Here is a 27,636-nt window from a genome sequence, read left to right as displayed (position 1 = left end):
TCCCGATAAATTTGTTTCCTTCAGTTTAAATGTAGAGGTTTATTTTAAACATTAGTTGTTCAGTCATCATAGACTAGTTGATTTTCTTATTAAGGTCGTTAAGCATATATTTCAACTTCCGCATTAGTTTCATATGATATGTTTTGATATGTTATGTCAAGAATTAGCTTGGGACCACTCATGATTCCGAGTACCGTGCCTCTGCTGATGTGTAGATCCAGATTGTGACACTTATATACATAGTATAACTTTCTTGTATGTTCATAAGTTGTACATATCCGTATGACTTATAAACGATTTTTAATTTTTAATTTATTTATTTTTTCACTATACCAAAAGAAGAAGAAGTTGTGTATAGTATTTTAATTTTTTTAGTTATCATAGTTCATTGAATTGTCACTAATATTGACATAAAAATAGACGAGAACAATTTGAATCCCAATTGATGTAATTTGTCAAGTTTTATATTGAAACTTAAAATAATAGTTCGTTAGTAGAGTAGTAAGTGTTCTTTTTCTAATTAGAAGTTTCAGATTCAAGTTCTAAATATAAAATTGTTTTAATTTGTAAGAGAGTGATTACATCCAATTATAAGACTTTTTAATGCGAAATATAATTTTATCAAATCTAATATAAATAACGAACAAAAAAAGCTTGTGTAATCAAACAAACTAATTAAGGGCCCATTTGGTCATGTGATATGAAATCATTATATGAAATCATGAGATGAAATTGAAGTTGAAATTTTGTTTGGATGTATGTTTTGAACTTTTTATGTTGTATGTTAACTCATGAACATAAAAACCCCATAAGTTGTAAAACTATTAAAATTGTCTCAATTTTTTATACAATATTACCAAATAAGCACAAGTTTATAAAATCGAATAATACACTATCACGAAGATATTCTTAGAAGATACAATATTTATTGATCAAGCTTTAATTCAATAATAAGAAAAAAATTAAACATAAGTTGTATGGTGTACTAGTTTTTAATATAATCATCCCACACAGTAGTATAATCTTCTCACACTGAACTTGTATTTCTCGCTCATATGACTGAGAAGACGAACCAACATTGTTACTTAGAGCCACTTGTTGGTCAATTTGGTTGGTAAATATATTTGAAAAAAATAAAGAATTTGGTGAATATAAATGGTAAAGTAGAAATTGATTTGCAGTAATAATAAATTATATGTTAGTGAGAATAATCATTATATGAGATATAAATGGTTTTAGAAGTAACGATATGAATTATAAATTTTATTTATGTATGAAACAAATGGTTAGTAGATATATATGTGGGGTTGTATTAACAAAATATAAACTTGTGGGTCAGTTCTTGTATTTGAAAAATCGCAAATCGTGATTTGAAATTTCCAAATCATGATTTTTAGAGAATTTGGGATTTCATCTCATGATATAAAATTATGAGATTAAATTAACATGAAATCACATATCCAAATGCTGATTTCATCTATGATTTCATATCGCAATTTCGTCTCGTATGTCCAATGCCTACCAAGTATTAGACACGGTCCTTTTTTTTTTTGCTTAGGGTAACCATATACTATAGTTAGACTTTATTTTCCACATAAATTGTATTAAATATAAGTGGACATAACACGCGACGCTTAATTAGGATGCTTGCACTATGGCATGTAAAATCACTTTTAAAAAATTGTATTCTTATGACTTTTATATAATTAAAAAATTAGAAGTTATCATATATGTGAAAGTGAGAAACATATTCTCAACGTTTTAGGTACTATTTCTTATTTAAAAATAAAAAATTACATATATTACATCTTAAAGTTACATTCCAAAAAAAATATTCACGCACTTTAACTTTACATGCATCTATTACCCCTTATTTTTGTTCATAGTTGAGTTAGTACCCCTAATTCATGATAATGATGAATAAAGTGTAACTAATTTTTATTAAAGCGTTTGAAAAGTAAAAGAAAAATACATAAAATGATATTAATTGTACATGTGTCACTATTTTATTGAATATTATAAATTAATTATATTGTATACTATATTTTTCTTTTCTCTGAATACTATATATATGATGCTTTTTAAGGTTGGTGATTCAAACCTGAGCTTCAACATATATTTGTGATAAATGTTTGAGAGAGCCTCTATTGTTTTAAAAAAATCTAGTTAAGTAGACTTGAACTCTAAATCTGTTCTAGTTAAGAGTTAAGACCCAACAAAACAAATTTATTAGGCCTTTATATTGTCTAATAAAATGATAATGAAAATTAGAAAGAGAATGATTGCAAATGTAATTTTTTAACAACTTTTGAACTACAAAACAATATTGTATAAATAGATTGTTTTTTTATTAAATAAAATAAGAAGCTATTAGCTGTGAATTGTTTTTTACACCAACTTTTCCGAGTGTTAAAAGTGTTTAAACCTATTTTAAAAATTTAGAAAAAGTTCAAAAATATTCTCCTAATCTTCACCAACTCAAGCAATTATTATCTTTTTGTGCAAATTGTCTAATGTCTATGCGCACCAATTGTAAAATCTGTCCGCTTCTAATTAATTAAAAGACATCATAATGTATAAAAAATTAAATAGACACTCAAATTTGACTTTAATTGATAAGTAAATAATTATTATTCTTTACAATAAAATAAAATGAAATCTCTTGATATCTTATAATTTGACTAGAAGAAAATGATTTTTTCAAATATCTTATTTGTAAAAATGAAGTTGTCTCTTATGTGTAAAAATAAACATCTCTTCCAAAAAGTATACTCCCTCCATCCCATTTTATGTGACACTTTTCAAATTTCGAGATTCAAACAAGTCTATCTTTGATCGTAAGTGTTTTATAGATCTTTTAAACATTTTGTATAATCAATTATTGAAATTTATAGTACTTTTTGCGTAGTTTACAAATACATAAATTTCATTTCAGAGGATTCCATGCATGTGCAAATTCCTAATCAAACTTAAATTGTTTGACTCTCGAAAAACGAAACGTGTCACATAATTGGAACAAAGGGAGTATAATTTTTTTTTAAAAGTTTGTATACGATTAGAAAATTATCTCTTTTTCAACTTTAAATATAAATATTTAGACACTTTAACTCGTCTATATCGTACTTGTGCGAGGAATTCCTCAAAATGGTTTGCCATTGTCCTAAAGAACAATGATTTATTTCAGCTCGGAATTCCTCGTCTCTTTTTATTTTATAAAGACTAAGAAAAAGGGGAAGGTTGTGGGAAGAAATGATAAAAAGATATTAGAATAAATTTGGAAAAGATGATGAAGACGAGTTCATTTTGGTTAAGGTACTAGGAAATAATCTTTTCTTCCTTTAGCTATTAAGATATTTCATTCGTTAAGTTTAAAAAGTCCAAAAACGCTTACGAGCCACAAAACTTGAAGTTGTACCGTTCTAGAATTGCCAACAATATGGATGAACTTTTTTCAAAAAAGAAAATTTAGTCCATTTATTAATTATTGAGTAAATTTTAGGAATAACAAAGATAAAAATGATATTAGCGCCCTATAGCTATAGTTTTGTTATTTGCGCTCTATAGCTAAATTATGTTTGCTATGAAGCATCTGATTTGTATAAATCGTGGCGATTTGTATAAATCGGGGCACTAATTCATCCGTGTCTATGAAAATTGCGTTTGTATATGTATATGTTCTCTGTGTTAGGCTAGAGTGGCGAGCGAGATTGGGGGAGAGAGGGGAGAGGTGAGCGAGAGAGGGCAAAGAGTGAAGAGGTGAATTGTATATGCATATCGGTTAGATAATTGTATATATGTAACTACTATGTATATGTATCAATGATTGTGTTTGTATATCTGTATAAAATTTGAATTCGTATACAATTGAATCGAGTTAAAACATTTGTATTTGAATATCAAATCTCTCTCTCGCTTTATACAAATACAAATAATATGTTATATTTGTATAATTTGGGTTTGTATTAAGCGAGAGAGACAAAGACAAAAGAGAACTGAGCATGAAAAGATTTGTATTTGTATAATTGTAAGTGTATAGGACAGAGATATGCATTTATATTTGTATATACAACCTCTCTCGCTTTATACAAACACAAACACAAATTATACATTTGTGTTTGTATAAAGTGAGAGAGACTGAAAAAAAGGAGAGTGGCGAGCGATATTTCAGAGAGAGGGGAAAGAGACGAATGACAAGAAGTTTGCTAGCTGCGAATTGGAGTTAAATAAAATTATAGCTATAACATTTATTTTGAATTAATAGTTTGCTATAATGCACAATTTTCTCTTAATTATTTGATGCCCTATTTTTTTGTCCCAAGTCATAACCATAGATAGTTCTAGATTGTACAAGTTTTTTGATTGATAATATAAATATGAACAAAAAATCTTTTCTAGTCTTATTTGTCCCATTACCTCTTCATTAATTCAAAGTGCATGTGTTTTCCAATTTTGCAAGTTTTTTCAATTTGTGATAGCCACGTGCTGCTTTTATTGGTGAATGTATCTTCCCTTGCATTCAAATATTTAATAGTAAGCTTTCCGCATATTTATTTTATTTTAGTAAAAATTAGGCAAATGACATAGTATTACTAAGAAAGAAATTATTTTTTTCCCCTAGTCTTTTATTAATTACCAAAAATCATTTTTTTTAGTGTTTTTCGGATACATAATATAGCAGTGTGGATACTTAATATAGCAGCGCGGATACTTTAATTAATAACGGGCGGATACTTAAATTATTAGGTTGTTAGCAGCACGGATACTTAATTAACGGGCGGATGCATAATATAGCAGCACGAATACTTTAATTAATAACGAGCGGATACTTAAACTAATAAAGTACTCCCCCGTCCACAATTGTTTGGCAGGTATACTAAAAATAGATGTCCAAGATTAATTGTCAATTTAAACAATCAAGAAATAATTAGTCACTTTTTTCCAATTCTGCCCTTAATGATAGTGTAGTTCAATTGAAAAGTTATGTGGACTTTTGGTATTCTTGGTATAGTAGGGTTATATTAGTCAAATTACACCTTGTATTAAATTTTCCTTGAGGGGTGTGCATGACCTTACCCTAACAAACAATTGTGGACGGAGGGAGTATCCGGTTAAGTTGAATTGGGGGAAAATAAGGGATTTTTGTATTTTAGTAAAAGAGTAGGGAAATATTGAGAATAGGTAAAGAAGTGTTGTGTATTTAAGTAATTTTCCTTTATTTTATTTAGAATTTGTGAAATTAAAATTGAATATCGAGTTATGTTTGATTATACTATTTGCAGAGAAAAAAAGATAGCATTTTATTTGAAATTTATGATAATGAAATTGAGAAACAAATTTGAAACACTTTTTTTAATTTGATATCCAACTCTAAGTTGGATTTAGATACTTATAACCAAACATCAAATTTGACATAAAGTATATTAATTTTTTTAAAAAAGTGAATAATTCTCATAGTCAAATAACTTCTATTTTCCCAAATAGAGGCATCTAAGTTATACAAGTAAACAACTATCCTAATATTGGCCCGCACCGAACCAACACATTTATATATAAAAGAGGTAGAGGTAGACAAAAGAAGAATTGATGAGAGCTAATAATTAAACTTCAACTTACTACGAACATAATCTTAGATAAAAGATTATGGATAATGCGTTGTTGAAAATCTTATGAAAAATACCTTCATCACGATACTTGTCTGAAATTTACTAAAGTTTGAGGCGTGTCAAATACTGTCCTTAAGGATATTTCACCCGATATAGGTGTATCCCACAGGATTCAACAAGCTTTTCTAATATAAAATTAGGAGCCAAAAACTAACAAAGATTCAATAGAAAAAAAATCAGCACAATAAAATGGGAAAATAATATAAGTTTAGCTCTATGATCTTTTCACTTCTACCTTCTCAAAATTACATAAACAAGATCATATATGCAAAGGAAAATAAGCTCCAAAGTCTCAAATGAAACTAAAGTGTACGTAAGAGTGAATGTCATAAAATACATTAAAGACAATAATTGAAGTCAATTTATTTTGGTAAAAAATAGACGTTGCAACAGCCATATGTTTTATCAACTTTAATAGTGATTTATGACATAATCAAAAATATATAAATACTCATTTAATAGAATAAATATAGATAATAATATCAATATTTCTTTTGATATATTAGAATATTTTTTTAACACCAACTTGGATAAAGGGTTAGTTAGGTAGTTGAGAGCAGTCTCGTTTTTCTTCTTCTTTACTTTTCCATCGTATTAGTAGTCATAATATATTATTACTAATATATGAGAAGTTTCTTGTTATTTCATTTATGTTACTATTTAGTTTTTCTTTCACTTTGACTATCATATTATTTTGTTGCATTGATTGTCCCTTTGTTTTGTCATGCTTTCTCTCGTTGTGTTTTGACTTCTTCTCTCTCGTATTAGTTTTATTTTTTCCAAACTACTCTTACTTGAATCGTGGGTCTATCAGAAACAACCTCTCTATCTCTCAAGATAGGGATAGGTGTGCATATACACTATCCTCTTCAGATCCTACTTGTAGAATCTGGCTTGCTCAATCTTTTGTGTGATGCCCTTAAACTCCATATTGTTCAATTGAGTCAATTTTGGGCTTGAGCTTTAGTCATGTATTCTTCATTGTATTAAACCCCTTTCCCTCAAACTCCATAAGTCTGGCTTGCTCAATCTTTTGTGTGATGCCTTTAAACTCCATATTGTTCAATTGAGTTAATTTTGGGCTTGAGCTTTAGTCATGTATTCTTCATTGGATTAAACCCCTTGCTGCCCTTTCCATACCTTCTCCATTGATAAAACTATGCATGATTTGTGTTGCTTTGCCCTATTCTTCACCAAACTTATACCAACTTAAGTTGCTTCTTTTTGATGTAGTTTTTGAGTTCTTTTTGCTAATACCTCTTGTTTACTTCCATGACATTTCAAATCATCCAAGTCATTTCAAAACAATAGTAAATATATGAATCTAATTTACATACATGACCAATAAGATATAAAAACTATATTAGTTCACATTTAATAAGATGTGAATTAAAAATCTAAAATTGATGAGTTTAGTAATAAAGTTATGAATCATAATAAATAAGATGTGAAATTAGAATTTAAAATTGTTGAAATTAGTAACGAAGTCATGAATCATAATAAAAGAAATTTAAAAATTAATAATATAAACTTGCACAATGAGTGAATATATTGAACTATCAAGGGGATTAAAACGTTTCGATAAAGGTATTGATCAGTTCAACACTTATCAATACACTTCGTCACACCTCTGGGGGGAACTCGTCTTTTGATGTTCTTAGAACTAAATTCATTGTATGATTATAAAATTATGGGCCCATATCTAACATGTGCTAGATGATTTAGTGAACTTTATATATGTATATATATATTTGTGGTGCAAATAATACAATGTACTGAACAATTGCTCAAATGTTACATCCGCCCAGCTGCCTTTAAATGTTATATAGTAAATGTTATCTTATTTTCAAAATTACAAACTCGCTCTACAAAGGAATATTTGTAGATATTGTTGTGTAACCTAATATTGTAAAGATTAATAATTAGTATGTTAATTGTTAGAAGTTAAACTCTGCATGAGTTTAACACTAGAGACGAACATATAGAGAAAAATAAACATACAAAATTTTATCGTATTCTAGCCATAAAAATGGAGAACATCCTAATAAGAGAAAGTTCTCCCTTTAATGAGCTAGAGCTCAGTCTTCTATATTATTGAACTAGGTTCACAAGTTAATATATATATATATATATTTTTTTTTTTTTTTTAATTTTTTAGTAAAAATATAGAGTATATAGAAAAGCTACTGAATTTGTCTGAACCCACGAACCTCCACCTAGCTCCGCCTCTGTGTGATGTGAATTCATAATGAGTTAAAACTTTATGTGGCGCGAATTCAAAATAATCCAGACTAGTAATTCTCGATACAAACTTGAACCATTGACCTCCAAAAAAAGTCATCCTCATAATTGGGTTGACCAACTTTCGTGTTAGCCTCGAACTATAATTTGGTATTAACAAATATATATTATATAAATTAACGTGCTCTCAACTACTATCCATTGTAGCCAAATATCCTCTTAATTAATTATAGTATATTGTTTCTCCACACCTCATTTCTTAATTTCTCGACTCGTTGTTTCATACACTAAAATCTTTCTCCAAAAATACAAACAAACTCCTAAAACATAAGTTCCATTAATTTTATCGATGGAGAAGGAGAAAAATCGCGATCACAACAATATTATTCCTCGATCACCAGTCAATACTCCGCGTTTACTAAGAAGCAAAAGTGGAATATCACTCCCAGAAATTCACAAAATCGACTATGTTCCACCAAAACATGTCAATCGATCAAAATCGACCACAAAAATGCGATCTAATAGTAGAGGAGAAGAAAATGTTAGCGCATTGAGGATGATCAAGAACAACAAAAAATTTCAAGAAATTGAAGATCATCATAATCATAGTACTTTTGCTAAATTCTTACAAAAACGCGATAATGGATCAAAATCATCAACAGCAACAACAACGTATGTTAGTACAAATAATAATTCGCGATCTGCATGGGCATTGTCACCGGGACGTCCTTTACCTATAGTCCCTAAGTCACCTAGCTCGAGAAAGTTGAAAATGGACACGTCTAAGGACGTTAGTGATAGTGGTGATGATTGTGGTGGTGTTACTAGCGTTTTAAAGTATTTTAAACAGAAAAAAATTTCGCCCATACTAGAAGAAGATTTTCATCAGTATCGTCTTATGAATAATAGATTAGTACAATGGAGATTTGTCAATGCTCGTGTTGAGGCTTCTATGGCTGCAATCAAGAGGGTTGCACAGGTAAAAAATTTTATGAATTAATTAATTCTTCCATAGGTAGAGTAATTAATTTTAAGTATGATAATTTATTATTTTAATTTATTGTACTAAAGTTACAAAATTAAATAATAACGAAAAAACAACATATATATACAATTATACATATATGTTGTATCCTTTTTTTTTAATTTTAAAAAAGGCCTAAAATGTTAAATATAGTCCTAGAAAACACAAATAAGTGCCATGTACATTAAATTGCTAGGTAAGTGTAGCCACATTGATCATCAACTCACTTTATATAATATTCACGCGATATCACTTACAAATTAAAACTTGATGTCTTTCACCATACGTGACATATACCATAAACTTACATAAATCCTACTAGTTTAGGAGCTAATTACTTAAATATACTCTAGTTTACAATATTACATATTTTACCAGATTTTGGTCCCCAGATATGTCTAGATGCGTGTATGTCGATTACATAAGGGCAAAATTAGGTGTAATTTGTTCTTGATACATTGTATCCAAGTGGATTCACATGTATCTGGGATACATAACAAATCCCGCTCGCTTGACTCGTTTCTCTCCCATCTCACTCGCCACTATCCCATGTATCTGGTATCCCAGATATATGCGAATCACACCAGATACATACAGATACATGTATCTAGTGTCATTCGTATGTATCTGGTATACATACGAATCTTGCTCGCTTCCCTCCCCAATCTCTCTCGCCTCTCTCCCTATTTTCTTGTATATGATAGCAATAATACATGTATCTAAGTGTATTTTCTTCAATATATGGTAGGAAACTCTTAATTAGTACTTAAGATATGTAATATTATGAAAGTATACGTAATGATAGTATATATGATAGTGAAATATATTTAATTATGTAGTTTTTCCTTCTTTATAAGTGCATATTCTCATTTATTTTTTTCTTGGTGATGAGAACAGAAGAAGGTGTTCAATGTATGGTTAAGAATTTCAATTATGAGAAATTTCACAGCTGAGAAGAAAATTGAAGTCCAAAAAATGAAACATGATATAAAAATAAATAAGATAATGAACTCTCAAAATTGTTTACTTAGAGAGTGGCAAAGATTAGAGTTGAAAAATTCTGAAGCTGTTGGAAGGGTAGCAAGAAAATTATCAGCAATTTCTCTTTGTCTTCCACTTGTTGATGGAGCTGAGGTATCTGTCGTATTTTTCTTTTACACGTTTTTAAAGAAAATTAAAATTAGAAAAGTGTTTTTTTATTATTTTATCCTTTTTATTTGAAATAACTATTTTTAGAAATTAAGACAAATAATTTTCTATTATTTGGACAGGCAAAAGTTATGTCGATTTACGATGCTATGATCACAGCAGAGGAAGTTATGGACGGTATACAGGATTTTATTATGAATATGCAATGGCAGGTAATTAAAATAAAATAAAATTATTCATCGCAAAAACATATAAGTGTATATATATATATATATATATATATATTTACTATAATCGTTTCGCGAGTTTTATATCTTAATAATTATTTATTATTTCATCTACCTACTTAAACTATCATTCCCTTTGTAATTGTATTAAAACATGCTTCAATGCTGTGTTGGCCTATCATGCCTGTATTGTTGATTGAAACCAAATATTTGGAAAGCTCATTCGATGTGTGTTTTATAATATAAAGAAAACAATATACAATTGAGATATGAAACTCGTTAAAAAATGATAATTTAGATATATTTCGATAATTAACTCTTAAAAAGATGTTCATACGAAATTGGCTCATCGTTAAGGTATTTTCAATAAGCCAATTTCTGTCGGAATTATTTGTTTTTTTTTAATAGTGATTAGAATAATGAAGAAAATTAATAATATTTTTTTGTTTTTAAATTGGTTTTCCAGGTTGAGCAGTCATGCTATTTGCTCACACAACTTATAGTAATTTTAAAGCAGGAGGAAGAGTTCTTGGAGGAGCTAGAGAGTCATTTAAAAACAGTTGATTCTTTAGAAGTAAGATTTTTTTTCTTAAATTATAATAATAATAATTATTATTATTTTTAACTTCTTTGATGACCATAAATTAAACCTGCACACTCTTGTTTGTCATGAAAATTAATTTTCGTCCTACCAAATACATCTTATAATAAGTATACATTTTTCTTAAGAAGAGGAGCACGTAAAGTATCTCAGTTGCGTTCATGCAGAACTCAAAGAAAAATCACATATCAATTAAATAGATATTTTTATTAAGAGAGGTTAATATTTTCGTGAGGTATAAAATATGGAATCAAGATTTTCATTTTAACAATATATGATCAATGAGCATTATTAACATTATGCCTTGAGATCGAACCTTTAATTTGTGCTTTTTAGTACAAGATTTTAAGTCTTACATATTTACAATTTCACCATCAAGACATCTTAAAATCGAATCATATTCCATAAATATATATTATATATATCCAATGTGATATATATAAATTATTTTCACATCCTAGATCTATAATTTGACTCATGCATCTCCTTAAAGGATCGAGTTGAATGAAACCAAAGTTTCATGCTTGATTTTGAATTAGAGACTTAATAATAGACATCCACTATATATCCATAGCCTTTCAAGCTAACAATGAGATTTTATTTGTGGTGACCTTAATCTATTTGTTGTGGCGGTGGCAAGAGCCGCTAAAATGTAACTTTTTGTGACAACGCAATGTTGTCACTATTAAGTTTCAACTATTAGCCTTTTCTCAATGTTTTTTTAATCGTCACGAAAAGTGTCTTTTTTTATAGTAACTTATTTCTACATATATCGGTGTAGACTTTGTACAGCTATAAAGGATGCATGTTATTCCAAAACCAATAATCTCTTTGTATGTGTAGGTAGAAGAGGAAACCTTGAGAGTACATTGTATCCAATTGGCTAAGGAGAGGATGACAAGATGGGAAGGAGGAGCTTAATCCTAAAGTTTTTTTTTTCTTAGCTAAAACACACATTTTTGGGATCTACTTAATATCATTATATTTTTGTTGCATTTTGTAATCCTTAATTATTATCAATATCTATTTATTAGTTCACGAGTTTATAAGAAAATTTCACAAATAATCACTCAAAAATCAAAATACCTGAAATTTCCACTAATTAAAGTTTTAAAAGGTAGGAAACATTGACTTACCCTATACGATTATACCAATCCCCCACAATTGAAAAGAAAAAAAGAAAAGAAACCTCAAATCTCCAATTATATTAACACTCCACATTGGCCTTTTGTGCCAAACAAACAAGAGCAATTGAATTGTCACCACCACTTCCGGGCAACTTCCTCTTGGGCTTGGCCTCTTGTAACATGGACACAACATCCCTCATGGAAGGCCGGTCAGCCGGGTTCCGGCTAGTACATAGCAACGCCACCCTAAGCATCAACATCATTTCCTCCCTCACTCGAGGACACGAAGCACCAATATTTTTATCCAAAACATCATTTATACCATTTTTAATCTTCATCTTGGATCTCACCCAATCCACAATGCTATTCCCATCGCCAAATTCCGAATCTACCGATCTTTTCCCGGACAAAATTTCCATTAACACCACTCCATAGCTATAAATGTCACTCTTTTCGTCCACTTGCAACGTATATGCATATTCTACACCATAAAGAATATATAAACGTATAAAGTTAGATTAGTGATCTGAATCTTATATTATTTACTATTATATATAGTGTAAAAAAGATTAAATCCTAAACATATTTGATTCGATTTTATTTTACAAGTAGCACTAGCAAGTAAGATAATTAAGTGAGATCACAACTATCTTTGCACACAAGAAATCGAGTAATCATAACATTTTGGCTTTTATAGCCCAAAGTATTTGACTTTTGAATTTGTATGTTTAATAAAGAATATAGTACTAGGACTAATAAATTAAAGGGTTTTATAATCATGAAGATTCATATATAATACTTTGGGAAAATATCTTTGTGGGTCCAAAGAAATAACAAAGTGAAAATTAAAGGCCTTAAGAGCCAAGGGGCTAATTCACGCGCAATAGTGGACATGGTCCCTAAAAGGTTAAAACAATTATAAGTAGTAAATCACGGAGAAAAAGAGCAAAAATAAAAATAAAAATGGTAATGGCGGTGCCATCAGAGGCGAATCTAAAATTTGAAGATTTCGGGTGCATCATAGGTTTGTTCTACTGAATGATCATGAACTTGAATCCCTTATCTGGCAATCGCTTATAATAAAAACTATACAATGTGGATCTGGCTAGGCTCGAACCTAGGTCGAGAGGGCAGATGCATTGGCCTGTACCAAGTGTCATTCTATACTTTTCATGGAGCACTGTTAATTATATCTAATTGCTGTCAGTTTCTCAAAATAGATATACTGATCATGATTTTTCCCAAAGTTAACGAGTGCACGTGCACCCCAACCTATATACATGCGAGTTCGCCTCTAGGTGCCATGTTACCTCTATAACGGAAATATCCTCCCCCACCCCCCGAATGAGCTCAAATTAGGCCTTTTCTATCGTCACTGAACCAACAACACACTTTGTATTGAATTTCTCAATACAAATATACAACCGTACAAAAATTACTGAATTTCCGAAAATCATATCCAATACCCTAAGTCCCCCCAAAGTAAGAGGATTCAAAAGAAAGTGGACACATTGAAAAGGACCAAACAAAATGATGAAGTTCACCAAAAATACAATATGACATGATACCACGTTAAGCACGCAAGTGACCCTTTTCGTCACCCTACACAACAGACAAAACCGACACGATCGATGACGAAACATTTTTGGATAAACTTAACACAACAAAAAAAAAAAAACACAAAACAAACCTTAATTATTAAAATAATAAGCATGAATAAATCCAACTTTTTTTTGTTCACACAAAGTCTTTTGTGGGAAAATATTTTTATGAAACAATTGTTGTTGTTACTAATATTGGCAAATCGAAGACGTTTTGATGACATTTTTGAGTGTTAAAGATAATAATAATGTTTTTAAAGTGTTACTTGGACAAACAATATGAAATTAAAATTAAGATAATTGTTTTTAAAAAAGATTTCGACTATAAGAAATGTGATTTTCATGGCCACCTCAAAAGTTGTCACTAAAAGTAATATTTTAGGGGTTCCCATCGTAAGTAGTAATTTTACAGACAACTAGCTCGGTCACCACGATTTATAATACTTCGTGACAAGTTTTATAGAAACGCCACTAATACGGAGTATGGACCCCTATAAAGACTACAAACATACATATAACACAACATGAAACTATTAGATTTCAAATTCATGCATGTTGTAATTTAAATTGTATCTCCTTGACAGCTAAATCGACCTTAGAAAATAGTTTAAAAAATTAAGGGAGATTCGAAATAACTTACCGGGTGCAATGTAGCCATAAGATCCAGCAATGACGGACATCGATTCGTCGCATTCAATCAATTTAGCAACCCCAAAATCAGCAACCCTAGCTTCCATTTCACCATCAAGAAGAATGTTGCTAGGTTTTAGGTCACGATGAACAATGACAGGGTCACAATCATGATGAAGATAACAAATCCCTTGTGCAACACCAAGTGCAATTTTGTACCTAGTAAACCAATCACCAACCAAATTTGCATCTTTGTTCTTGTCATGTAACAAGTCATCAAGGCTACCATTAGGCATGTACTCATACAACAACATAGTACATTCATTGTTACTACAACAACCTAGTAGTCTCACAATGTTCCTATGTCTTACATTGCCTAACACATCCACCTCTGCCAACACGCCACGTCGTTTCCTCGTCGTCTCCTTATGTTGCTTCCCCGCCCATAGCTTCTTCACCGCTATGATATTGCCACCTGGCATTTCCGCCTTGTACACTGTACCTATATATAAACGCGCACACATAGAGGTGGATTCAGAATATAATCTTAATATTCAAGATTCAAACTTCTTTGGAAGTTACTCATGTACTTTTAAGAGATTTTTGCACATGATTTTTCTATGTTCGACTTCACTAACACTATAGATCATCTACTAGTTGCGGACCCCATTTTGAGTTTCACTTGAAATTGTACATTATATCTAATAGACAGAGACAAATCTAGAATATAATCTTAGTATTCAAGATTCAGGCTTCTTTGAAAATTACTAATGTCAAAGAGATTTTGCACATTTATCTATATATGTTCAACTTCACTAACACTATAGTTCATCCACTAATTGCGGACCCCATTTTGAGTTTCACCTAGAAATTGTACATTATACCCACAGACAGAGGCGAATCTAGATTATAATCTTAGTATTCAAGATTCCGACTTCTTTGAAAACATGATTTTGAAATGTAATATTTATTCTACTATTGCTTAAGAGACTTTGCACATTTCGACTTTAGTAACACTATAGATTATCCACTACCTACGCGCGGACCCCATTCTAAGTTCAAGGTGTAAATTGTACATTATATCTATAGATAGAGGCAAATCTAGAATATAATCTTAATGGATTTAAGGATCGGAGTTAGTTGAAAGTGCACTCAAAACTTAATATTTATAATAATTTTAGGTAGGATCTAGTCTATCTTATACTTGTCCATTTGAGATTTTTATTAATAAATTCCACATTGCCAACTTGTCTAGGTGATGTTAGCATTTTTTTTAAAAAAAAATATGTACACTAATTTTGTATGATTTTTCCCCCACATATACTTAATGAAAAATTGCGGGTTCAACTGAACTCATTATAACTAACAATATAGATCCGTTAAGTACCTGCAGACCCCATACCGATGATCTTATCTGTGATTGCTATGCTTTCGAGTACATCATCTGCTGTGAAATTCAACCTTTTGAATGCTGTTAACTTCCACGGTCCGATTTCCTTGTCACATGGAAATCTTCGATTGTAATTTGAATGAAAACATCGAATTGCCACAATAAGAATGATAATTACTACTCCAAATGCTGCAGACGCAATCCATACTATCAATGCACCATCTGTTTTCTTTGAATGGTTCGAAAAATCTGTTTTTCCATCTTTGAGTTCATCAGTCCTGCACGGATTATGTATGATAGTACCACAAAGACCTTCGTTTCCTACGAAGGATGAAGGATGGAACGTTGAGAACATAGACCCTGAAGAAGGCAATGGACCAGTGAGCTGATTATACGACACGTTGAAATGTTCCAACGTGCTAGACTTTTCGAAATTGGAAGGGATTGTTCCTGTGAGAAAATTATGTGACAAATCAACGTCTGTTATCGAAGGAATACCAGATATTTCCCAAGGAATGATTCCTGTAAATGAATTTCGTCGAAGATTTAGAGAAATAAGCTTTTCACAATGTTCAATGTCCCATGGAATGCTACCATTGAGATTGTTTCCTTCGAGTTCGATTTTGTAAAGACTTTCACATCCTTTGAAATCAGGGAGATTTCCAACAAGGCCACTCTTACTTGCTGAGAATATCTGTAAATTCGGGGCGTTCCAGATATTATCAGGCAAGTTACTACCGAAAAAATTCTCAGAAATGTTCAAGTACATCATTTTCGGGGCATTTCCAAAATCTTTTGGGATTTGCCCCGAAAATTTGTTCTTGCTGATGTCCATGTAAGTGAAATCAGGCAAAAAACCAAATCCTGATGGAATCGTGCCATTGAGTTTGTTGTCTTGGATTCTCAACCTGGATAAAGCGTTGCAGTTAGTTAAGGATGAAGGAATCTCACCAGTAAACTCGTTCGAAAACAGAATGAGTTTAACTAAGTTGTTGCTGAGGCAGAGATTTTGGGGAATTGGACCAGTCAAATTGTTTGAGGACACATCAAGTTTTTGTAACTTAGCATTTGATCCTAACATTCGCGGTAAAATTCCAGTGAGTGAATTGTTCCAAAGAGCTAACAATTCGAGATTTGGTAACTCACCAATCCCTTCAGGGATTTCACCTGATAAGTTATTGTTCATCAAATACAACATGATTAGCTCTTTCAACTCTGAAAATCCAAAAGGAATGTTGCCTGAGAGACGATTATCCGATAAATCCAATGATTTCAGCAATGTGAGTTTGGAAAAACTCGAGGGAATTGTACCGATAAAATGGTTCTTGAAAAGAAATAAGGATTCAATCTTTGTTAAATTTCCAAGCTGAATTGGAATTTCACCTGAAAGATTAGCTTGTGAGATGTCAAGATAGGCTAAATTCGATAACGAGGAAAATCCAGGAGGAACATTTCCAGTATAATTGTTGTATCCAATTTCAAGATGTTCGAGTTGGTTCAACAATCTCAATTCCTCTGGAATTTCCCCACTCAGTGAATTTCCGGCTAAATGTAGGAATTTCAACTTGTTGAAATTCCCATAACTTGCCGGAATTTCACCAGTAAAATAACTGCCACCAAGATTCAAATACTCAAGATTTTGAAGCCCAACAAGTTCTACAGGCAAGGCGCCTGTAAAGCTGTTGCTATAGGCATTCAAGTGTACTAGGGACTTGAGATTCGTTAGCCCATCAAGAGGAAATGCTGAATTGAAATAATTATGACTAATATCAAGTGTTCTAAGAAATGGAAATTCAAAAATGATGGATGGTAAAGGTCCATCAAATGAATTTCCACTTAAATTCAAGTGATGTAAGTGTATCAAGGATGCAATATTTTGAGGTATTTTACCAGAAAGATTCCTCTTTGAGAGATTAAGTGATGTAATGTGACTTGTTTTTGTGTCACATTTGATGCCTGACCATGAACACCAAAAGGGTTGTGAACCAAAATTTGAGAAAGTTGATGTAGGATTCCAATCTTGAAATGTATTGTTTGGATCTTGAAATGAAGATTTTAAGGATAAAAGTGAAATGAGTTGAAGAGGAAAATTTGAAGTAGAGAAAACAAGTGAAATTTGTATGAGAAAGAAGAAAATTGTAGTGAGAAAGAAATGGTTCATGGTTATGAGATTGTAAGAAAAAATTGGTTGAGGAAAATAAGGTATGTAAAGATGAGTGGTAAATTTAAGGGAAGTAATGTTTTGATGGTTAGAATTAGCTTTTTGTTCATGATGATTAGTTTCTTGTTTTGTTTTTTTTGGCGTGAAGAGATAGATAAAGGAAAAGAAAAGAAAAAGATTCACATGTATAATCCCTCAAGAAAGGATTTAAATTATAATCCCACCGTTTTAAAATATTTGTCATGTTTTACTTATCGAGAGTCGAAATATGTAAATTATTTACCAATTTAAAGTCATGATTTTTGAAATTTGAAATTGTGTTTGGACATGCATTTTTTACTTGGAAAAAAAATTGAAGTTTTGTGAGAAGAAAATCCAAAAATTGGGAGCTTGAAAATATTTGAAGGTCATATTTTCAAAATCTGATCAAATTTCATGATCAAACAAATATTTGAATGCCATATTTCTATTTACGATTTACTTTTCCTTGCTCATATACATAAATTATACATGAATTCTACATATATTATATATCAGTCGGTTAACTAAACAACTATTCCTTCTGTTCATTTTTACTTGTCAATTATTCTAAAAATAAGTTTTCACTTTTATTTGTCACTTTTAATATATCATGATTTATTTTTTCATGTTTTACTCTTAGCATCCATTACTTATTTCTCAAACCATTTCTTAAAACCTGATACTAGACATCATGGGTAATGTAACAATCATGTTAATCATTATTTTCTTAATGAATGTGCCAAATTTAAATATGACAATTAAAAGCGAGCGAAGAAGGAAGTATTTAAGATATTAAGCTCAAATTCCAATACAACTACAATACCAAATTTTCTTCTTCCTCTTAGTTTTTTTTGTTGTTACTTCTTTATGTATAACTTCCATGCTGCTACTCACACAATTCATCACTCCATTAGATAAAAGACAGTGAGTCTGTTTTATTTCTTTCTGTCTTCTTTTGCTTTCTCTGTGTCTCTCTTTATTTATTTATATTTCTCTCAGTATTTTTTTTTTTTTTGTTTTTATCCAAAGCACTACTTTTTCATCATTCCTCATTTGCTTTTTCTTTAATAATCCCAACAGATTGATATTGATTTTTTGGCAACAGTAGTCTCAGGATCCAAGAAAGTGATTTTCCATTTCCCACCTAATGCTATTTTTTAAATTGACATAATACATAAATATGTCATTTAATTTGATTTCAACTGACATTTATATCTTTCAACTTTGAGTGTATATAAGTAGACACTCAAACTTATACAGACATATGTATCCTACATGACAATCTATGTGACAACTCGCAACCTACATGGCGTTCTATGTGTAATATGTCATTTAGGACACGTGTGTCTACTTATTCAATTTTATACAAGTTTGAGTTCTACTTGTGCACACTCAAATAGATATCAGCTGAAACCAAGTTAAAAAACTCATTTATGTATTATGCTTTTTAAATTTTATTGATTCTCCTTTTTTCAGTATATTTTTTCTTCTTTGAACTACTAAACAACAAATATTGATTCCAAAGGAATAACTTAGTGGGGATTAAGATGTTGTAATTTGAACCATAATATAATAAATTTGAATTTTACTAAAAGAGCATCTCTAATATATATTTAAGTTTTTAGGGAATTCAAGTTCAATGAAAATTCAATCATGTATGATATAAAGTCTAATTAATCCCCTCCAATAAGTAATGATACTAATTTCCACCTAATTAATGATGATTAGCATCAATTTGTTGTGGTTACCCTACTGAATACTGATTATTGTTATGTACAAAAAAGAGAGAAAAATTTCTTGCAGTTTTTCAAAAAATGGTTGCTTGCCTTTTTCTCCCAAATTTAACTGGAAAAAATATCCACCAAAAATGTTTAATTCAATAGAATTTTTCACTTTATTAATTAATGACTATTAGTATCAATCAGACACTCAAGATTGTGAGGTAGCAATCAAGAAGGTTAGTTAAAAATCATGAAGGGTCTGATTTAAATTGGAGCAAAGTTAGAAATGCTAGTAATTTCTTCTTATTTATCCTAGTTTTAGTGCATGTAATTAATTATTTAATACATATTAATATTGATGAGAGGTGCATAATATCCTGTAAAATCAATCAAAATATATATACGTTGACCTGAATATGACATAATTAAAAAGAGAGAGAAGATGATTAGTAACCATCAATCGTCCTTCCATTCCATGAATGATAAACTATATTCTTAAGAACATTAATAATTCATTATGTTCAAGTGCTTCATTGTAATAATATTTTTAAATTCAGTGTGAATTATTAATTTTATTCTTAAATTATTGATAGCCTTAAAAACACTCATTTACTTGACTAACTGAACTTAAATACATTCCTGATCTTGCAACATGATCAATGAAATACATTCCTAAATTCTCGCTATGTTTAGGGGTGTTTGCAACACTTCTCTCGGGTTTTTATTAAGAGTTACATACTCTTACAAGAGTTTGAGACCATTTGCTATGTCATGTGGCAGATAGGGGGTATGAATCTAAGTTTAGTTAGTCAAGTAAAAGAATATTTTTAAAATTGTCAATAATTCAAAAACAAAAGTAATAATTTACATCAAATTCAAAGGTGTTTTCAATACTCTAATTTTCTTTATAAATGGGAAACAAAAAACACATTTATTGTAGTTCACAATATTATCCAAAATATTTCTGACTGCTACAACCAGAATTACTTATTGGTACAATTTAATTACTTTTTGTGACTCCTCATTCAATTATGGTATCAGTGTTTTAAAAGACGGAGCGTGAGGCGAGACGTTTTATACAGTACAGGACGAGGCGTAAACCCCGAAATACGGAGCCTAAGTTTCATGGATCTATGGGGCGTAGTCTCATGTATATTCAATTTTATAGTTTTATTACTAATAAAATAAACAAAAGTAAACCTTTGAATGATTTTACAAATAATTTTTTATAAATAACCTATAATATATAGAAATTATATTATGATTTTTATTTGAGATAAGTATTAATAATCAATAATGAAGGAAAAAGTATTATAATTACTATTTGAGAAATACCATTAGACCAATAATAAAAAATATGATTTAAAGCAATAAAAGTTTTAAAAATAAATTAAAAACATCCGGACCTACGTTTTTACGCCTAGAACTTACATTTTTATACTCGAGGCTTACGCCTCAAATTTTAAAACTTACGTCTTATGAATCTACGTCTTTAATTTACGCTTTGAAGTATTTTTGATACGTCCCACCTCGAGACTCGACCAAAAACATTTTTGAAAACACTGATGGTCATTAATCATTGTACTGTATCTGCAAGGCAGTTAATATTTTCTTCAAAGTGGAAAATATTTCCTAGTACTTGCATATTATTTCAAGTTCTAGAAAATATCCAAAATGTAGTAAGATGTATTAAAATATTCAGAATGAATACCATAGTAAATTAAAGTGATGATGACAATTTGGACATTTAGGGGAAGTGAATGTATTTGATACCAGCTGTTTCCTATCAAAATTTGACTTTGTTAAGTTTTTAAATGATGGACATTACTTTATATTATTAATGATGATGATTGTATGAATTGACAAATAATACTAAAGTTGTAGAATTTACGCATTGAATTTGGGAACGAATGTTTGATTATTGATTAGAATTATGCAAATATTAACGATAGTTTGATTATTAATTAGTTACGCAAGTATTTTCTCAAATTTATGCTTGAAAATGGATTATTTTTTCTTTTAATAAGTCTTACACGACGTGATATAGGGTTTACATATTCAAATACTAGAGTATATGATTTATACGGAAAAGAGAAGGTTAAATTGATAGAAACATTATGTAAGAGTACTTATAACTTTAAAATAATTACTAAATTATACTCCTCATGGAATTTTATTATAACATTTTAATTTTTTTTATAAAGCAATATTATTAGGAAAATTATGTCAAATATTCTAAAAATATTAGTACTTTGTAAAACTGTAACTATAAAATTATCTGTTTAGACCGATAAGAATTGTGGAGTGATAAAGTACTTATTCATCCTTAATCAGAGATGTTGGATTTGAGTTCACCTAGATACAAAGTCGCCCTTGTTAGGGAGTGTTTTATCCCTAATATGAGACTTTTCGACGTAAATTCAAATTTAATTACACTTCAATGTGAATATTGGACAACCAAATAAATAAATTATCTGTTTAGAACTTTGGTCAACACTCAACAGGCTGCATTCAGTTCACTTCATTAAATACACTAAAAAGAGTCAGTCGGGTCGGGTTAGAAGAAGAACCGAAGACCAAAATGGTAGAGCCCATTTTAGGGAAAAGTTATGGGCCTACTTTAATGGGCCCCCAAATAGACAGCCCATTTTATCTTCTTTTTGGCGTCATACGTGGCTCATCACGCTTTACTCGCGTGACTTACTGTGGCCCCACAATTCGCTCACTGGGCCGGTGGGCCCCACCTTCCGTGAATTATCACTACCGTTTATGTTTATTTATTTTTCTCTATAATAATTTGAGATAATTCAAACTAGTGTTTGTAGTAGTAGTATTTCCTATTATTTAAGATATATGTGGTAAAGTGGGAGTCTACTTTGTAATGTACAAGATGCGAAAATTAAGGTGGAGATGATTTGAACCTGTAAAGAAGAAGAGCATAAATGTCCAATGAGGAAGTGCGATATGTTGACAGTTAAATGTGTGGTAAAGGAAGATTGAAAAAAGAATTGAAGAGAGATGATTTGAGAAAATATGACACATCTTCAGCTCATCGAATACATGATAAAATTTTTTTTATCCTATTCTTCAGCTCATCGAGCACATGATAAAAATATATCGTATTAATTACTCTATTTAGTTTTCCTATGTTGGTCAAATGCATACTTTCAAAACTAATAACTCTCAAGGTTAAAATCGGAAGAATAATTTTATTTATGTATTGATTTTGTGAAATGACAAGTATTAAAAAACATATATTCTTAATAAGGACTACATATAAACAAGAATGAAGGAGACACTTTTGTTAGGAGCGCCAAAAAAAAATTATATTACGTAAATTTAAATTTAGTCTTCACGAATACCAACCATCGAATAAAAATTCTAAAAAGAAAAAGAAAGAAGCTCAAACTCCTAAATGAGTCAATTTCCATGGATGCTGAAGCCAATGAGCCGTCGTGATCATTAGCATATAAGGGTGTCATTTGTTTCTTTTCATGACAATGAATTAATTTCGAATTTATAAAAAGTTTTATAAATATTAAATTGTAGCCATAAAAGAATAAAAAAGAAAAGTAGAAAAGGGACAATTGAATATGACTAAACAATAAATCCTCCTAATATGTATTTGAATGGAGTCGTTTGATTCATAGACTAAGTAATGCCATTTCAAAATTATAATTTTGAATCTATATCTCATCTGAGAGGTGAAATAAAATAAAAAATCTAAAATTAAATATTTTAAAGCATCGAAATATATTTTTCTTTTCTAAATCAATCAATAAAAATAATAACAGTATACATAGCATATATTTATTTACAACTTTTACATACTGAACATACATTGTCTCTAATTTTCTTATATAATCAACACTGTAAAAATTAAATTTTTGTCCCTTTCTTCCTATCTTCACCCTTTTACGTTACACAATTTACTGAGCTCACAGTGGAAATCAATAGAAGCTGAGAAAGCAGCTCAAAGCTGACAGCCAATACAAACATGAAAAAAAAAATCGTAAATAATGATGGAGTTAAAATTTTCACTATATAAAATTCAAAATACGTAGAAATAAACATACGAATAAGCTAAAGGAGCTCAACATCAATTAAGTATATGAAAAAAATAATTTTAATCATATATATAATTTAATTTTCAATTAAACAAATATAAATAAATCCCTTAATTCTATCTGATTCCATCCAAACACGATAGAAAGGTTCATTTGGACTTTTTCTTGTCATTTAGGCTCCCGACTGGAAAGATTATTGGATGATGAAAAAAGGACACGCCTGCTCATTATATGTCTCCATTATTGTTTAAAGACAAATAATAATAATAATTTCATTGATTACCTTTTTTTCTCCCAAATATTTTAATTTTCTTAATTATAAAAATGATCTAGATTAACCTTTAATGGTTTTATTTATTTTTGTTAAAATTAAGATGTTTGAATTTGATAATACACTTCAAAGTATTAAGATATGCATTAAAATTTAGATATTTGTATTTAAAACATATCTAAATTATAAGATCATATTAGATTAAGATCTGATTGCTAAATAATTAAGTGTGATTATTTTTCGAAATCTAAATATATAAAACAAGTATTTATTTAAAAATTAATGAAAATAAAATTTTAATTAATATTATATTAATAAAATATTTAAAACAACTATATGGAGATTGATGATGATGATCATGACAATGGTGTGGTGGTTGTAGGTGACGATTATAGATTGTGTTCGATGATGGTAACGATGGTGGTTGTGGATAGTTGCTACAAAGATGGTGGCTAACAGTAGTAATTAATAACGATTGTTAAATGTGGTACTTGATGGTGGCAAATATAAATTGGGGTGGACATGACAACTAAAGGTGGTGCTAAATAATGATAATTGTGACTAATGATGGTGATTATCAATAGTAACTAATAAATATAATGAAAATTGATGATCGTAAATAATGACTGTGATAGTGTATGTTAATTGTGGTAATTAGCAATAGCGATGGAGAATGGTAATAGTTGATTATTGTGGGCGATAGCGAGATTAAGGATGAAAATGGATGAAGTAGTGATAAATTATCATCTTCATAAAAATCTTTTAAGTAAATATTTTAATTATATTAAAATTTTGTTTCAAATTTTAGAGCTTGTTCGACATTGCTATTAAAAATTGCTTATTTTTAGAAGCATTTAAAAAAAAATAGCTTTTCAAAAAAGTAGAAAAAACAATTTAATTCATTTGAAAAGTGTTTTTGATAAGTAAATTGTGTTTAACTAATCTTTTTAAAAAAGTACTTTTGATAAGCAAATTATGAAAAAGGACAAGTATTAACGTACTTTTAATATAAAGATTACTTTATAGAGAAACTATTTTAAATATCTATTACAAAAATTTTAATTAAAATGTACCTATTCAAATTTTCAATCAATATTATACATAAATAAATTATTAGTAATATAATATTAACTTGATGATTTAAATATAATTAAAAAATATCAAGCAAAATAAATTCAAAAACCATTCCACAAATTAAATCACTACATACGAAAAATAATATTGTTTTCTTAAAAACAATTCTACATAAATTTTCTTTTTTTTGAATCCAATAAAAATATTGTTGTTACCTTTGTTACTATGAAATAATACGTAAAATAATATATACAATATAAAATAATAATATATAAACATAAAATAAAACAAAAAAATATTATATAAAAACAAAAAATTAAATTCTTGAATGAAACTTAACCAAATTTATGAGATATGCTAATTAATTAATAAGAAATATATTGATAAATGTAAATATATGGAAGGAATACTTCTCCTTGTTTAAGAAGCAGAAAAATTTAGCTTCTTTCCAACAACAAAAATTGTTTCTGCTTCTATTTAAAAGAAGTTTTAAGAATTTGTCAAATATTTGATTTTTCAAAAATATCATTTTTAACCTTTCAATAACAATGCCAAACAAACACTTAATCGTTTAAATCTTTCAAGTGATTATATAAAAAACACTTAATAATTATAATTTTTTTTCATAACTAAAATTTGGTATTTCATTTATCACACCAATGACCTTTTCTTTTCTTTGCCTTAATGGAGGACAAAATCATTAGGCTTTGGAGGATATTGAAATGGCATGTCAAAGTCCCATCTCCGGTCAACAAAACATTCCTTTACCCTACCCTTGCCTGAAGAAAAAAAATTAAAGCTTTTTCAAAGTAGAGTCTTGTTTATACTTTATGTTGTCGTTTGATAGGATGTATAAAAATAATATCAAACAAGTTATATTATTGTATTGATATTAGTAATACTGACATTCATAACAATATTAGAATTAATTATACTAAAAATATTTCTTATGTAGTATTTTTGATTTGATGAATTAAAAATAACATGCATTGTAAATTTTTCTAAAAATATTATTTTATTTACAAAAATGTTATCAATAAATACAATGAAAAGGGTGTAAAAAGTTTTAAAGACAATTGTATCATCATGATAATGCATACATTAGAGTCCCTTCCATTGCTAATGTCATATTTTTCATGTATTAGTTATACATAGCATTATACTCCATCTATCCATTTTTATTTGTCATGTTGCGCTTTTCAAAAGTCAAATTGACTAATTTTCAAAGTTAAATTAGATTACACTAATTCAATATTTTAACCAAAAAATTTAGATATTAAAAAACTATACGAAAAGTATTATAAATTGCAATTTTTTTACATATTAATATGATGAAAAAATATATCGTAAAATGTTAGTCAAAGTTATTATAATTTGACTCTAAAAAGGAAACTGTGACAATTAAAAGTGGACGGAGATAGTACCAAATAACGTGTATACATAAATTGAAAAATCGTGCCAAATAAAGTATCAATAATACTCAAAATTAATACCTATATTATTTTTTATAATACATTCTACCAAACGATCTCTAATAGCTAAAAATAAAGAAGATAATAATAATAATTAATAATATCTATTATAATGAAAATTCTTTACATTATTAGTGCATACAAATTAAATCTTTCCAAGTTTATATGTATCATGTTGGAGGGAGAAGAGGGAATGAGTAAATAACCACTTTTAACATCTGCTATCAAATGTTAACCACTATTTTAAAAGTTATTGACTTTTTTGACAAGGAGAAAGTTTTTTTTTCTTTCAAGATAAATAGTAAAATACGAAACAATTGCAACAAACGGTGCTAAAATTCGAAGGATGGACAAATGGAACCATTTTTTCCCACAGGCTTCAAACCTTTAAAAGTTCATACCAATAAACGCGATTTATGAGGTTCAAATCTTTAAAAATCCTTGCGTAATTTAAATAAGATCCAAATTTTATTAAGTATAACTATTTTCCTATTACTTTTCAAATGACGTCTAAAAACTCATAGCAGACCTGAAAATTGATCATCCACCTAATTTTTTTAGGTTTAGGAATTAGGGGTGGTCGCAAACATGACTTAATTTGCTAGAGCAATTAATGCTGGTTTAGTCAAGCTTTTTAAAGACCAAAAATGCACATTTTAATAAAATGTGAGGTGTTTAAGTCAAGCTTTTTGAGAGAAAATAAGTGTTTCTGAAAAGTAGTAGAAACAATTTCTTAGAAGCTAAAAAGAAATTAGTTTTTCCCTAAAAATACTTTTCTGGAAAGCACTTCCGAAAAAAATACACTTAAAGACACTTTTAAAAAGTTTGACCAAATATTAATATGGTTGTTCAAAACAAAAACTAGTTATCACAAAAGTACTTATGAAAAAAACACTTCTAATAAATAAGTTGATGTTTAAGGGCTTGACTAAATAGATTACTAATTTGCAAGAGCAATCAAATCTTTGTTTCATAATGAACCATTTGAAAATAAGCTAAGCTTTTTGGTGATTAGATGGTAACTAAGCATACATGTGATCTATTAACTATTCCCATAATCACTCCTTTGGAAACATTTGAAATATTTGAAGTGATGTAAGAACTACAAGATTGACAACAAAAGAATTTTATTTCAAAGAAGGCCCCATATATTATATCATTGCAATTCATAAATGAAGTTGCTTTAAAGTGAAGAT

At 29.3% G+C, this 27,636-nt stretch overlaps 2 protein-coding genes across 2 annotated transcripts; one reads left to right on the top strand and one right to left on the bottom strand.

Annotated features, from left to right (window-relative positions):
* Window positions 1–8,253: 8,253 nt before the first annotated feature.
* Window positions 8,254–11,826, top strand: LOC125867210 (QWRF motif-containing protein 7). The gene is made up of 5 exons (XM_049547633.1): window positions 8,254–8,883; window positions 9,826–10,062; window positions 10,200–10,289; window positions 10,771–10,878; window positions 11,749–11,826. The coding sequence occupies exons 1-5, from the start codon at window positions 8,254–8,256 to the stop codon at window positions 11,824–11,826; spliced, it is 1,143 nt and encodes a 380-aa protein (XP_049403590.1).
* A 146-nt stretch (window positions 11,827–11,972) lies between these two features.
* Window positions 11,973–17,903, bottom strand: LOC125868154 (leucine-rich repeat receptor-like protein kinase TDR). Its single transcript, XM_049548765.1, has 3 exons — window positions 15,651–17,903; window positions 14,274–14,765; window positions 11,973–12,513 (listed from the first exon to the last, which is right to left on the bottom strand). The coding sequence occupies exons 1-3, from the start codon at window positions 17,812–17,814 to the stop codon at window positions 12,113–12,115; spliced, it is 3,057 nt and encodes a 1,018-aa protein (XP_049404722.1). The 5' UTR covers window positions 17,815–17,903; the 3' UTR covers window positions 11,973–12,112.
* Between the last annotated feature and the right edge of the window lie 9,733 nt (window positions 17,904–27,636).

The sequence above is a fragment of the Solanum stenotomum genome, chromosome 6, assembly GCF_019186545.1.
Source record: "Solanum stenotomum isolate F172 chromosome 6, ASM1918654v1, whole genome shotgun sequence".
Taxonomy (NCBI): domain Eukaryota; kingdom Viridiplantae; phylum Streptophyta; class Magnoliopsida; order Solanales; family Solanaceae; genus Solanum; species Solanum stenotomum.
The sequence above is the reverse complement of the archived record's forward strand: the minus strand, read 5'-3'. Positions and strand labels throughout refer to the sequence as shown.